General features: G+C 35.9%; 1 protein-coding gene across 1 annotated transcript; it reads left to right on the top strand.

Annotated features, from left to right (window-relative positions):
- The first annotated feature begins 2,376 nt into the window (after nucleotides 1–2,376).
- aqp9b (aquaporin 9b) lies at nucleotides 2,377–14,252 on the top strand. The gene is made up of 6 exons (XM_067441860.1): nucleotides 2,377–2,610; nucleotides 3,614–3,740; nucleotides 7,604–7,741; nucleotides 8,066–8,184; nucleotides 9,429–9,646; nucleotides 12,873–14,252. Exons 1-6 carry the CDS (start codon nucleotides 2,509–2,511, stop codon nucleotides 13,039–13,041), a joined length of 873 nt encoding a protein of 290 aa, XP_067297961.1. The 5' UTR covers nucleotides 2,377–2,508; the 3' UTR covers nucleotides 13,042–14,252.
- The last annotated feature ends 1,623 nt before the right edge of the window (nucleotides 14,253–15,875 follow it).

Raw genomic sequence — 15,875 nt, 5'->3', positions numbered from 1 at the left:
TAATATGACCGTATTAAGGCTTAACATATTCAATATGTTTTTTAATAGCCTACCTTTTTTTTATTCTGTATTTTTTTTTTTATCAAGGAGTTTTCTTAAGGTTAAAATAGCTACATCCATGGTAGGCAATGAAACTTACCCTGCTTAAATTGTCTATTTTTCTTTTCAAGTATATCATTAACATGTATTTTGCAGACACACTTCCATTGAAATTAACAACAAAAGTAGGCTAGGCTATTAAATAAAGGCTGACCAGTGTTGCTCTGCATTAGGGTGCTCAAACTGTCGCGTGAACGTTAACGTTTTCTTTGGCAGAGGCCGTTTGCCTCTTTGATTCTCACAGATTCTCCTATAACCTACATCAAGCGATCACAGGTTATTTCCTGCAGCGCCAGGACTCTGATAGCATTTACCTCAGACTATCCAATAAACATTAAATACCATCTAAAAGGGCTATTAACACTCTCAAAGAGTTTGTGGTTTAAAGGATTAGCCAACACAGACATTCACACTTCCACTGTGTAACTGGTGGATAAGGAAGCTCTTGAAAACACCGGATCGCGGCAAAAACATCTACCATTATGTCGCAGATAGATTACACAAATAATCGCTTTCACACTTCCATGGTGGGCTAACCGCAGAAATCTTGGATGTTGTGGAGCTTTCATATAGCCTAAGCCTAGCCTTAGTTGGAACAATCAAAAATTCAAATCCTACATAACAGTCTAATTGTTATAAAACCTTATATAGCCAACTAATTTACCTCTCCGTCCTGTTATAAAAATGTATTTGCTCTCACCGTGTCCTGCTAACCACCTTTTCTCAATATTCCTAATAGTTAGTTAGTTAGTTAGTTAGTTAGTTAGTTAGTTAGTTAGTTAGTTAGTTAGTTAGTTAGTTAGTTAGGCCTAGTTAGTTGAAGTAAATAACTAGCAAGGAATATTAAGAAAAGTTCGAACTTTATTGACTGGAAAACATTTCAGGGCTTCAATCTCTGTATGATGGCAAGACTTGCAATCAAAAAAACAATAGGTCAACGTGTTATATAGTCTACACTTGCATATGCCCACACAGCCTAAACGTAGGCCAATGTAGACTAAGCCTATATAAATATAGGCTATAGTATAGAAAAATAAAAAGGCCAGTCTGCGTGATAGTTTTCGTGTGTGACATTTCAGATGTTCATGATGATAAAGGGGACGGGGTGTTATAATTTGTTAGAACCCACTGGGGTGCTTTTTCTCCATCAGCACATCCCCCTCATTTCACAGCACTGACAGTGTCTGCCTCACATCAAAGACGACACCCCAGAACAAGTGACAGTGATTAATGCAAACAAAAACATACCGCTATACCATCCTATCGCTTCTTCTATCCAGTCATGGGACGCCACTGCCAATGCCAAACTCTGCTCCTCTTTGTTTTTACTTTGTAAAATAGCTCCACCCGGTGGACAAATATACGCATTACATGTTGAAGCTGCGCTGTAACGTGTCAATGAGAAGAAATCACATAAAAATAAGAAATACAAATGAATAGCAAGTAAGCTATGCAAAACATTGATTTAAGATTATATTTATAGACTAAATTAAACAATACATAGTTGTTTTTTCGTGCATGTGTAATTATGCCTATAGGCTATAGTGCTTTAGGTCAATGATGGGGATTAGAAAATTAAATCCATCTTGATTTTGATATATATATATATATATATATATATATATATATATATATATATATATATATATATATATATATATATATATATATATATATATATATAGATCAAGTGATAAAATGATAGACCTGGAAAAAAAGATCAGCATCACGTATCATTATATTTCTAGCTACATTGTATGTATTTTGTAACTATAGTAGCCTACTGTATTGTATTCTTGGGTAACACTTTGTTACATGTAGGCAAAGTAAATTATTAGCCTACTTGAAGCTAACCCTCAACCAACCCTAATCCTTTTTTCTTTTCTTTTTTATCCCAACCATACATGTTTTTAATTTATATTAATCTACTAAATATATAATTACACGTGTTGTATTCTTGTGCTTTATTCAATTGAAATGAAGCTAGTGTATAGCCTATATGGCTATTCGGTCAACTACAACTTTTTGCTACCATATAATAAAATGTTAGCCTATATTAATAAATTATGGAAAATGTGATTAATTGAAAGTCAGTCTATTGATGTCTCACAGAACTCGTTGTAACGTCGCTTTCTGCTTCGTTAAATGTTGGCAAACGATAGTTTAACAAAGAAACAACGTAGCCTAATGATATTTTCTAGTTGATCGGACTCGTGTTTGTCTCAGCCTGAAGACGATGGAAAGAGTGAGAGCAAAGAGGAACCACCAACCTGTCATGTCAGTGTGTTTAATGACATCTCTAAGTAGCAGGAGGGGCGGGGAAGGTTAAAGCCTAAGACACTTAAACTCCAGCGAGATCCGCTCTTCAACTGTCTGTACGAACATCACATCTCAGCTGTCGGGGGAACCATGGATTTCGAAAACATGAGAAATTTGAGGGGGAAATGCATGTTGAGGCGGGACATCATACGAGAGTTTCTGGCAGAATTACTGGGGACATTCGTATTAATAGTAAGTGTTTTGCCTGTCAGGACTTCAGAACTAATTCAAATGAGATTAACAGCATAGTTTCATTAAAGTAAATTATGAATTATGAATTAGAGTTATGATAAATATTTCGAGTGCCAATTATTTGGTTCAATAATAAATAACTCTTCTTTTTTCTTGTCGTATAGTTGGAGTTGATATTCTTTCAATTTGAAGAAGCACTTAACATCTTATGAACCACAAATTAATATTAGCTGTGTTAACATAGCCTAATATTTGAAACTAAATGCACTGCAATAAATAACTCCCTTTGTTGATGTAAAGCATATTATCTTCTTGTTATGGCTATGGTTTAAGATGTGAAGGTCTTTATAAAATACAGACCTTCACAACTTAAACTAGCCATATCATTAACTACAAGCTTTTGCTTTAAACAGTCCAGTTATACAGTGGTCATGTATATAAGTTTGCTGTAAAATAGTTATATTCTCAGGACAAATGTATTTTTCATAAAGTCAGATGCTGTCACAAGTTGTCATGTTTGTTTGTAGTACCACTTATGCATTTTGCAATTTAGTGAAGTGGATTGTTTTATAAGTGTTTTTTCTGTTTGTCATGTATGGTTTGACAACTTATCCCATATAGACTAATCTAGCACAGTATAACTTTAAAGAAAACATTTACCAACAAAATTATGACCTGATATTTTGATGAGTAATCTTCTTTGACTTTTATTATTTATTAATTATACTTTTAATTGAGATATTAAAACGTGAAATAGACTTATTCTACAGTGTTTTCTACTGCTGTTAATTAAGTGAAAAGATTTTGATTGAACATGACAGATTTAGTTGCTTTGGGGTGCCGCCCTGACCATAATGGACTGAGGTTTGGAACAAGCTGCCATACTAATTAGTTTTGAATAAGTGCTCCACAACAAGAGTGCTTTTCCTATCTGCATGGCACTAGCTTTTTCCACTAATTGTCTTCCTAAATTGTCTTCTCTCTGCCCATTTCCTGTTTACAGCTGTTCGGTTGTGGTTCAGTGGCCCAAAAGGTCCTTAGCAGTGGCACACATGGAGAACTTCTCACCATCCACCTTGGCTTTACTCTAGGGGTGACACTGGCCGTTTACATGGCAGGTGGCGTGTCAGGTAACTGGACACACTGGCGAGAGTAGAGCTGTCTAACATACACAGATACTGCCTAAACTTCAATTCACCTTACAGTCAGGTACCTATAGTCTGCTATAACATATAATACACAAATTTAATGGAACTTTGCAATTTGTTGCAATTTTTCCAAAATGCATGTTCATTTCATTGAGAAAATGCATTAGCTTGGGACAGCAGAGTTCAATGCATCTTTTCATTTCAAAGGTCATATTTAACTACCCATCATGGCTGTTTTTCACAGTAGTTTGTGATCTTTGATCATGCTCTTCAAAACATGCAATCTACTCACCTTTTCGCCATATGCAACAATATCCATAACCGACAACAAATAAATGGCTTAACTATAAAATGATTAAAACAAAAAATCTGGTCAAAAAAGTAAAAAGGCTAGTGAGGCAGAAAAAGTCTTTCATGCAGTAATAAGCCTTAGACAGCTGGATCAAATATGCCCCATGCTGAGTATTCCATCTTGACCTTTGACCCCAAAGAGAGAGAGTGTAAAGGGTGGATTTGCTTCAGTGCATAACAGACTTGTGCTTCCATAATTTTAGGATTAATGAACAAAATAATAGCGGAGGAAATTGTGCTTATTGTATTTGAGGCATTTCTTTGACATTTTAAAGGGGAAAAATGTTTTCCCTAAAAATATACTGTAGTGATGAACCGGGAAGAGAAGGAAGCGATAGGTCAGTTACATGCTCTTAAAACTTGTTAGAGTCAAGAGGAGACGTGTGTCGGGTTTGATATACCAGACTGGAAATGTATTCATTAAGTGAATTCCTCAAGGATTATGGTGAGGTGAAGCTTTTATTATACTGTGGTAAAATAACGCAGATGATTCCAGTAATTTCTTTTGTTATTTCCTGTATGAGAAGCAATAACAGGACAAAAATAATAATAATAAGAGTGCGAGGACAATGTGGCAAAACATTATTAGCAATAATTGACTGCACACAGATCCACTTAGACTAACCTCACTGCTCTCAGGTGAATAGACTCCAGATAATCTCATTTACGAATGAGTAGTAGATCAAAATCTAGACTTGCCAGAAAGCAAGTCATCTGCATGTGTTGTTCTTCCACATATTGTATGTATCATATGCTCCAAAGATCATCAATCATTTAATGCACAGCTAGACGTGGATTATCCTGTTTATACCATGGCCATTTACCAACTTAAAGCTGTTATTGATGTTTGCTGCACAATATTTGACCGGAAGGGTCAAATCTACGTTTATTTTCATCAGTTGTGGCTCGTTAGATCTTTGAACTTTGGACACATAGAAGTAGTGCACAAATGTGTATTAATTTGAATGAATGATTTGTAGCATTTATTTTCAATAATCATCAAAAGACAGAGGGGGGGTGGATATATGAAAAAGAGAGATGAGATTCATACCTGCGTCTGTTCGCCTCTCTCTCTATTAACAACGAAGGTGTGAATTGAATTACTTCAGAATAGCGATGAAACGAGATCTTGAAATGCAACCACTACACTCTCTCCAAGTTTAAGGGCTTGAGGAGATCTCTCTGGCCCAAAACCTCCTGAATCTTAGCTTTAAATGTTTACAGGATGCTTTGCACTATGTTCTGATTATGATTAGGGTCACAGTAATCAACAACTTAGATGTGAGGACACGTTTAGCATTTAGTCTCTCAAGACTCATAAAAGGTACTGAAGACGTCGTTAAAAAGTCCATCTAACTCCAGTGGTTGTACAATAATATTATGAAGCAACAAGGATATTTTTTGACGTAAAATATGAGTATATGACGTAGAGCCGGCAGGAATCCAGGAGATGCACATTTTACCACTTGCCATTTTGAGCACTACTACGCCAAGACCTAAAGCACAATCAATGTAGAATTCAGCAGCTTAGATATGTCTTCCTCTGCTTGAAAACAAAGTTCCTGGCTTCCGATTGCTCTACGTCATATTCTGGCGCATGCTTCGTGGTGCTATATTAGTTGTCAGATGCCTGGATGGAAGACAAGAATAAAGTTGAATAAAGTCGTTATTTAGGGGGTTTTTTGCACACAAAAACTAATTCTCATCGCTTCATAAAGTGAGCGTAGAGCCACTGTAGTGAGAAGGACTTTTTAACAATGTCTTTAGTGCCTTTTATTGGTCTTGAGAGAGGATATGTCATTGCTGCCAATGGAGGTCTTTTTGAGCCATCGGATTTCATCTTCATTTGTGTTCATAAGATGAACAAAGGTCTTACGGGTGTCAAGCGACATGAGGGTAAGTATTTAATGTCAGAATTTTCATTTTTTGGGTGAACTAACCCTTTAACCAATGTGGTTTAATTACATATTTGCAACAATACAATTTTGGGAAACAAACTTGACTAGCTACTTGCATTCTTCAACAATCGTTCACCAAAAAATGTACTAATAGTATTAGTTACGTAGTGAAAAAAACCCGATTATTTCAACAAAAAAAGCATTGGATAATTAATACATTTCCCTTCTATTCATGTTAGAATTTTTGATAAACATTTAATAATATTTTATTTCATCATCATAATAATAGTAGTTATTGCTATTCATTGTCCTTTTATTCATGTTTGCATTTTATTAAAGAAATATCGTTTTTATTGCAATTAAACACAGAAGGAAAAAGGAAAGTTGCAAACAGAATTTTTGTATAATTTTTTTTTTAAATTATTAACAACAGCAACAATAGTCTCTTTGATCTATTCATCAGTAGCAGCTTCTAGACCTAAAGTTCACAATTGTGTAAATGTTATTTTGGTGATGCATGCAACTGAATAATCGGGGTGACAAGTCATGAGCTTCAGATCTGTTCCTCATCATTTGCTGCCAGCGGTTCTCTCCTCTCACTGCATACAGGCAGAACCATATATAAATCTATATGCATGCAGTGTTAAATATAGGCTGAGTTGTACAGTGAAAAGTGTGCATTTGTGCATGAATAAGTTGGTTTGCCCAGCAGCCCACATGACTGTGAATGTGATAATCTTACATGCTGTGATGATGAATTCAGTATTGAACTAATGAGCTTTTCTGGAGCAAATGTACCAGGTTGAAGTCAGGTGTGAGCATTTGCCCATAATTATTAAGCCTTTAACTGACATGAAGTACATAATTGAAAAAAATATTTGTCTAATATGTGTAATATGTGTAATATGTAGTGTTGAATTTTAGATTCTTCTCTCTTCAATGTGATGAAGTTCAAAAGACCCAAACAACAAGACTGGATTCCTGCTTAATGATTATTACAATGATTCAAAACTAGAAATCAAGAAAAATTAACAAACCAGACAAGGGGATTATTTACTGAATTTTTACATTTTTTCAGCATTGAGACATCAGTTCAGGTTTACGTGGGTCAGGAAAGGCCATTGTTTTCGATTGTGTTTTGTTGGCATTAGTGCTGAAGCAGTGTGTGTACGGTGGGGTCAGAGACAGTTCTGCAGGCCTGAGCGCTCTTATGTCCAAGCAGAGTTACTTCTAAGCCCTGCTGTGATGTCAGAAGACTCAGTCAGATTATGTCAGACCCAATTCCCATTGACTTCCTCAACTAGTTTTTGTAGACAGTGTTTATGAGGAACTCTCTGGATTAACGGGGGTGAAGTGAGAATATATACATATATAGCAGTGAGAGAAATCGTATAACTGTGAGTTTGCAATGGATGATGCCGTGTATATCTTTTATTGTAATAGATGATAATCTATACCATAAAAAACCTCAGCATGCTTTTATACAAACCTCAATCAATACAAAATTACCATGCAATAGTGGACCACTTAAACCTTTACAAACACTTAGCTGTCATCAAAGGTTTGCAGTCTCTCAATTATTGCATCTCATTGCAGGTGGACATTTGAATCCTGCTGTCTCTCTGGCTATGGTTGTCGTGGGGAAACTCCCAATAAAGAAATTTCCAGTCTATGTGGCAGCTCAATTTCTTGGTGCCTTTGCCGGCTCTTGTGCTGTCTACTGTCTGTACTATGGTAAGTTTTCAGGGCACTTCTATGTTATATCTTCTGTTATGGACTCCTCTTCTATGGCAGTCTGCCAAAGTGTATCGCACATACATACTTATATTAAACACACAACTCAAAATATCTGGCTTGTTCTGACCTTTGATAGATTTCGTTTAGACATTAGATTTAACACTTCCAGAGTAAAATTACTCTGAACAGTCATCAAATTACTTCCTGTTAATTCATTTCTAAACATTTCTAGTTGAAAAAGTGTTGGATGTTGAAATATAACTACTATGTCCTTTGCAGCAACATCATAAAACACATAAAAAAATGTTCCTTTGTCCATAGGTGCCTTAGCAAATTTCACTGATGGACATCTGCTTGTAACTGGTAAAAATGCCACAGCAGGTATCTTTGCATCATATCCACATGAAGGACTCTCATTGTTAAATGGATTTATTGATCAGGTGAGTGAAACACAGTAATTCATTATTATAAACATGATCTCAATGGTTAATAAACAGTGGGATGGTGTTAAAGCTTGTGGTTTGAATGATAGACTATTGTTTCTTGAAGTTAAATAAAACATAAGTATAGGAATCACTGGTGGAGAAATCACACTTTTTTTTACAGCGCATGTCTGAGCTGTGTCAAATGAAAGCAACTTGCTCTGAATTAAAGGGGAACTTCAGCGCTGGGAAGATGAATCTGTATTTAAACTGGGTCATCAATGTAGTAGAAATGTGAAATTATTTTTGAATTTGGTGTCTTCTAGACTGAGAAAAGACAGAAAATGTATTTTTGTCCCATGGGGATGAAAGACTACAATTCCCAGAATGCTTCGCTGCCCTGTGCCATTGCCAACGCCACCAACTTGATTACAGTGACTGAGTTAGAGAAGACACTACAATAAAAAACTGAACGTGTCTGTTCAATATAATGAGTGAGTCACCTCGCGAGTATCACAGCACTGAGCACTGAGCACTAACTGCACGAGTGATGAGAGCTGAGGTAATCGTGACTACACTCGCGGCATACATTCACAACGCGAGTTCAGTCTGGCGCATTTCAGTTCATGCCTTTACAAGCTTAACTTTCATAGAAATTAATTTGAGAAGTTAAAAGACTTACATTGCACACAATATCTCAGTTTAAATGAGTGCCTGTAGCTGCCAGCTGAGCTCTCCCTGCAAGCTGAGTGTTATCTCCCATCCCCCATGCGCGGATTCAAAACGTGCGGAAATGGCTCCCTCTGCTGGCTGTAGTCTTATAGCCTTTGGCCAAACATTCCTCCTATGATGCAAAAATCGTCAATTTGCATCATAGGAGGAATTTTTCCAGAAATAAAATGCATTAATCTCTTGTCTCAGGGAGATATGAGGGGGGAAAGCACAATAATTTGAATATACTCCAGGGTTTCTACTGATACAAAGCCATATGCTAATCACTGAAGTAACCCTTTAAGCTAGTGCTATTGTTTTGTTTTAAGATGCACACCAGTAAAGTTTTTTTTCTAAGGCAAGTTTATAATAGCTACTTAAATGTCCTAATTGAACTTAGGCTGGCTTACTCTAAGTCCTGTCTGTGAAACCGGGCCTAAATCTCACAATGAGATTTAAAAATGAGCGCACAATGACTTTTTTTTCTTCTTTGAGACAAAACAAGCTTCCATAAGAGATGTTTTGCTGATCATTGGTCTCTATTTACACAGGTGATCGGTACAGGTGCCCTGGTCCTCTGTATCTTAGCCATAGTAGATAAGAAGAACATCGGGGCACCTAAAGGGATGGAGCCTGTGGTTATTGGTCTGAGCATCTTGGCTATCGGAGTGTCCATGGGGCTGAACTGTGGCTATCCGATCAACCCTGCCAGAGACTTGGGACCACGTCTTTTTACTGCTATAGCAGGATGGGGCTTTGATGTGTTCAGGTACAGAAAACCTTTGCTGCATCAACATACTCTTTTTATTATTGTTGGTTGGATTTTCTACTTCTTCCCTTATATGTATGTGACCCATGCTGGCAAAATTATTCAGAATGATTTCGGTCAATTTTGAGGGTTTTAACAAAAAATAGTTAATTAAGCCCTCGTCTAGCGATCCCAATGCAATGAAACATCTACATATCTTTATTTGTATGTTTATAGAGAGGAGTACCTTTCCTTTGTCCCTGAGAACGATCTCACTTGCACTGACTGACAGCTCCAAAGCACACAAAGACGCCTCAATCCCGATTTACATATATTATACACAGAATTTTAGTATTTTAACATATCTGTCCTGGCGAATAATCACGCAAACATTATCTGTTATATCTTATGTGAACCCTTGTTTAACTATTAGGGAAAACCATTTGATGTGGGATATTTTAGATCAATTTAGGTCCATTATTCGAAATTATTTTAGATTTTAGGTCTTAATATTATAGACTGTCTGTTCATTTGTGGATAGCAAAAAAGCCAGTGTACATATAACTCAATTTGAGTCAAAATTAACACTCATGAAATGTATACATGACTGCCTTTATTTAGGAGTTAAAAATCACACGTTTTAAAGTGTGAAAAATGTACATTACTCACAGAGTACATTTTAACTCCCTAAGTGTGCATTATAGAAACACTCCTAAAAACACAAATAGAAACAACAAATACATTTAAAGGGATCGGTCACCAAAAAATGAAAATGTGATGTTTATCTGCTTACCCCCAGGGCATCCAACATGTAGTGTCTTTGTTTCTGCAGTAGAACACAAATTAAGATTTTTAACTCCAACCGTTGTTGTGTGTAGGTCATATAATCATGTGAATGGGTAACAATTCTATGTGAGCAAAAAAAAAAAAAAAAAAAAACCTGCTTAGACAACATGCACAAAGAGCCCTGTGGCTCATGACGACATTGATATCTTAAGACACAAAACGATGTGAGAAATCGAGCCCTATTTATATCATTCAGCAATAAATGATATAAATCTAAAGCAATGCGATGTGTTTGTGTAAGAAATATATCCATATTTTAAACTTTATAAACTAAAATAAGTAGAATAACTATTCCTTAATCAGGATTTCAACACTGGAGATTTTGCTGTGTGGTATCATGGAAAACAACAACTCATTGAGACTTGTGAGCCAGTGCGGCTCACATATTATTGCTTATAACAGTAACAGGGAAGTTTGTCTATGGGTGAGTGTGTACTTTAACACAATTGTTACCCTTTGATATAGAATTCAACCAGCAAGTGAAAAACAGACACACACTTCACATCAACGCATCTTTAGAAACTCAGAATAGACTTTAAGTGCAAAGGCCTATCACCATTCGTCTGACAGAGCAAATGAATTTTTCAATGCACTTGTGTATCTCCTGCATATTGAAGCAATTTTAAAAATGTACGTGGGGCAGTCTCCTTGCATAAATATTCAGAGTGGCACAACCAAAGACAGGATGTATTTTATTCCTCTAACTTTTCATATTAAAGGGAAATAAGTCATCGGCTTTTACTTTAACTCTGCTTTTAGCGATCACAGTTATGTAGTTCATTGTCAGAGAAAGATTGTCTGATTTAATGCACAGTTCAAAACCAGAAAAGTGAGTAAAGAAGGATGGAGTGTTGTATAAAATAATGATCTAACATATGCAATAGAGGTGGATAAATACTGCTGTGTTTACAATCACAAATAAAAAAAATTCATTCACGCAAATCTCTTGAAACCTACTGATTGGTCATTCAGCTGTCAAATATTTTACAACTACAAACACAGTGTGACGTCCAAAAGAGCTAATCACATATCAGTTGACTACGTGAGGAAGTGCTTGATCTGTTTGCTTAATTTGTCTTCCAACTCGAAGACAGATTATGGGTCACCTGAGTGCAAATTGCTCTGGTGTCATAATTGCAACAAGCAAGCATATACATTATAAACACTATAGTGTATAGGAGCATTGCATAAATTCAGTGAAGCAAAGTGTCTGTATGGAGTGGCAATGCGTTTGTTTACAGTTACCTCTGCCAACCTGTTTGTAGAGCAGGTTGAAGGACACAGAGCACTTGTTTTCTCAGTAGCCTATAAAAGGATCAAGGGATTGAGGGAGGGAAAGAGGGCCGCAGACAGGGAGCACTGGAGTGACACACTAAGCACAGATTACATTGAATGCATTAGTGTCTGCGCAGCAAGACTAGACACCAACTCTGTGTTGACATCATCCATCAGTCTGACAACAGAACAACACTTCAATCCCACGATACACCAGTAATGCACAGGCACATTCCTGATCAATCATGCGTGTCCAGTCTACTTCAACCTTTAACCTTAACTGCAATTTACAACTGATATAGAATCAAAACTGAAGTTCGAGAAATGCATTTGCACCATTAATGTTATCCAATTAATATATACATAAATAATTAATATATATAAAAAAATAAGTCATTGAATGATCAATATCTAAAATGACACCTATATAAATTCACATATAATTTATATACAGTGGTCACAAAAAGTATTTGGACAATGTGCAATATTTGGTTACTTACACTACTGTTCAAAAGTTTGAGGTCAGCAAGTTATATAATTGAATACTTTAATTCAGCAAGAATGCATAAAGTTGATCATAAGTAAAGACATTTATAATGTTATGAAATATTTCTATTTCAAATCGATGCTTTTCTTTTGAACATTCTATTCATCAAAGAAACCTAAAAAATGTATCATGGTTTCTACAAAAATAGTACGCAGCAGAGCGTTGTCGCAACATTAATAATAATAAGTAATGGTTTTTTTTGAGGATCAAATCAGCATTAGAATGATTTCGGAAGGATCATTTGAGTAATGATGCTGAAAATTCAGCTTTGCATCTGAGGAATAAATAACATTTTAAAATATGTTAAAAATAAATGTATTTTATATTAAATTGTAATATTTTGGTCAAATAAATGCAGCCTCGATGCCTTAAAAATACAGACCCCAAACTTTTGAAAATGTAGTGTGTGTCTCAGACATTTGACTGTTGTGGCTGACTAATTAAAATCCTGAGGATTGTGACTATAGTATGTTGAATGTAAAATTCGAAATAATATTTCTCTTTAAAAAATTCTTACATTCAGATTTTGCACTTGACTTTATTCTCACCTGTGCCGTGCGCGTGTGTGTGTGTGTTCAGTGCTGGAAATGGCTGGTGGTGGGTTCCAGTGGTCGGGCCGTTGGTGGGAGGTGTGGTTGGAGCAGTGATCTACTTCCTAATGATTGAGCTGCACCATCCTGAACCTGAGAAGAACCTTGAAGATGACAACAGCTTCCACGATAAATATGAATTAAACACCGCTAACTAAAAAGACAGGGAAAGTATGGTATCTTTTCCTTCACCACTGACCTCAAGCTAGAAACTCTCTTTTCTTCTGTCTTTTCCTCCTAGATCTCTTAGATATCTTTTCTGAGTCTTTTGCTAAGTACATTCATTAAACCAAGCAGCTATAAAAGACAGCAAGTGTTAATTATGCATAATTGTAGCTGTTTTTCATGTTTTTAACAGAAGTAGAACTATAGAGAATTCATTCCATCAACATGCAGAAACAATCAGGTATTTTATGGAAAGCCTTCACAGTTCCGTTACCATCACACCACTGCCAGTAAACGATTGCAGGTGCTATAGATCCTCTATATTATATTCTCTGGGTTGTATTTAGAGATAATCAGGATTTCCGACTGGTTTCTCAGGTTTCCTTTTTCTTAAGACACAGTCAATGCAGTTTGTCCAGACTCAGCAAGAGAGAGTTGAACTACTCTAGGATTATACCTATAATGTCCGTCATTCCTATGTCCAATACTTCTATTTGTCTTCTTCTTTGTCTGTTTTCCCTCTCTCTTAAATGAAGGAAGAGGGTACTTTACTGTCTACTCTGTTTACTCAAAGATGAACAGTCCTCATTGTCTGTAATCGGTTAAGTGAGGACAAATCAGCACAACATATAAATGAACTGCATGCATAACTGCTGATAAGGTAACATGCATGAGGTAACAAGATGAATGTTGCAATGCATGCTAAAAATAAACCGGTGATCAATTATTTAATATTAGCAGAAATACATGTGTCTTTATGCTACAGTGTATCAAATGTAGAGGAAAAGCAGTATTGTGTATAATACCATATTTAGACATGTTCACATAGGCATAGAAAAGCTTAAAGTGATCTTTTTAAAGCATCCGTCGCAGCTCCAGTAGGTATTTTGTAGCTATTGATTATGGGGAAAAGTATGTTTCTATGTTTTTTTTTCTCTCATTTTAAAAATTATTTTAGTAATTTATTTCTTGGCACTTGAATTAATAGCAGTTGTTTGTGCAATTCAAAGAGATCATATTAAATATATATATATTTTTTTGTCTTTTTATCATGTTATTTCAGTTTCAGATTTTTGTAAAAACTTTTTGCTCTCTTTTAAATGAAACGTTTTGAGATTAATTACTACATTCAAAATGCTGAATACATGTCCTGTCATTCTGCTATTGTAGACTAGACATAAAATAAACATACTGTTATACATAACTCATGTCTGTTTTCATGTGAATAAGGATTTAGACCACAGCAACCATTATATTGTGTCTCATGGGCGTCGCTAGGCCCTAAACTTATGCTCCAGCCCCCCTAAAAAATATGCGATTAACCTTTAAAACATGAAACTGGTCTGTGTTGAGTTCATCAATTCGCTGCCGGAGCGGCGCCGAGCACAGCGCACGTCAGAAGCAGAGGTGTGTGACTGTCTGTGTGTGTGTGTGTGTGTGTGTGTGTGTGTGTGTGTGTGTGTGTGTGTGTGTAAATCTGAGCCTCATTGGTCTGTCACCGCTCGTCAATGCCAAAATATTTGAGAAAACCAATCAAATCAGAGTAGGCGGGCTTTATGTTCAGACAGAAACTGCTGAGGCCTTGAGCGCGAATTTTAGCAGTGCAACTCGACAACGTAAAGTGAGAGAAATGTAAGCAGTTGAAATAAACATTTATGTTTGACAGCTGCTGCTTTAAGTTAGAAATGTTAAACAATAGACAAAAAATTCAGGCAAATTAATAATCATTTGTCTAATTTCGTCATTTTGATTTGAAAATATGCCTATATGATTCATAATGTAGCCTAGGCCTAATTAACGAACAAGAAATATTAACAAAGCCATTTTCATCAGATTAGGCATATTGATAATGAATGTGTTTTGTATTGTAAATTAATATAATTCCATTTGTAACCTTCAGTTGCCTAAATAAATAAAAAATCTCAGTTTTTTTCAGTATTGGGCATATTAGCAATGAAGGTGTTTATATAGTGAATTAATTCAATAAACCTAAACTTTAATAAACAGTACCTAAATTAACATGTCTAAAAAAATTATTCATAAAACATATAAATATCAGTATGTTAATATGTAAACCATATTTTTACTTTCTTCACTAACGAAAATGGAAAAACTAGTCTATATCAGTCAAAGCTCAGCGTTATGAGGGGAAGAAACAGGGCAAGATAAAAAACAGAGAAAAAGAGAGATGTGGCGATAAGAAAGACAAATATTCTACTGCCTTCAGAACATCTTGAAATGCACATGTACAGCCAATATTCTATGGGTATGCATGTTAGTAGCTAGTTAATAGCACAATTTGGACCCCAAACTAAAGTGTGATATTTTTTTTCCATAGGCTACCCTCAATGGGGGCTAATAACCCCCCTAAAATGAAAATCCTAAAAACGCCCCTGTTATGTCTGTATACTGTATCACAGTCAGTTTTAGTCCTTTCATAAGACACTAATTGACCTTCTCAGATGATAATGATAATGACCTTTGCAAAACATGCTCAAATGTTACATTTGTGAATTTATTTGCTTGGAGATAAACATTGAGTCAACTCTGCATATTCAGTAAAGCAGAAGACCGGTGGATAAACCTAACACGATCTCATGGTAACGCGTATCAATAGTACGAGTGTGAAATCTCGTGGAACGGATACGCCAAAATGAGTTTTGGCGTGCAAATGCTACGCAGTTTTTCGCCTGTAGGCCTATATGATACGCACTTTATGGCGGGCATGACACGCTCTTGGGTAGGTTTAGGGTGGTGGGGTGGGGGGTTCGTACTTATAATACGCCATAAAATGCGTATCATATGCACTCGAAAAACCGCATACCAT

Source organism: Pseudorasbora parva, chromosome 1, assembly GCF_024679245.1.
Source record: "Pseudorasbora parva isolate DD20220531a chromosome 1, ASM2467924v1, whole genome shotgun sequence".
Classification (NCBI taxonomy): domain Eukaryota; kingdom Metazoa; phylum Chordata; class Actinopteri; order Cypriniformes; family Gobionidae; genus Pseudorasbora; species Pseudorasbora parva.
The sequence above is the reverse complement of the archived record's forward strand: the minus strand, read 5'-3'. Positions and strand labels throughout refer to the sequence as shown.

What these genes read in the sequence shown, in the direction of transcription:
- aqp9b (XM_067441860.1), top strand. Translation starts at nt 2,509, where the DNA reads ATGGATTTCGAAAACATGAGAAATTTGAGGGGGAAATGCATGTTGAGG. An exon ending in TGGGGACATTCGTATTAATA is followed by an intron (nt 2,611 to 3,613) that starts GTAAGTGTTTTG and finishes TCCTGTTTACAG; the next exon opens with CTGTTCGGTTGTGGTTCAGT. An exon ending in TGGGGCTTTGATGTGTTCAG is followed by an intron (nt 9,647 to 12,872) that starts GTACAGAAAACC and finishes GTGTGTGTTCAG; the next exon opens with TGCTGGAAATGGCTGGTGGT.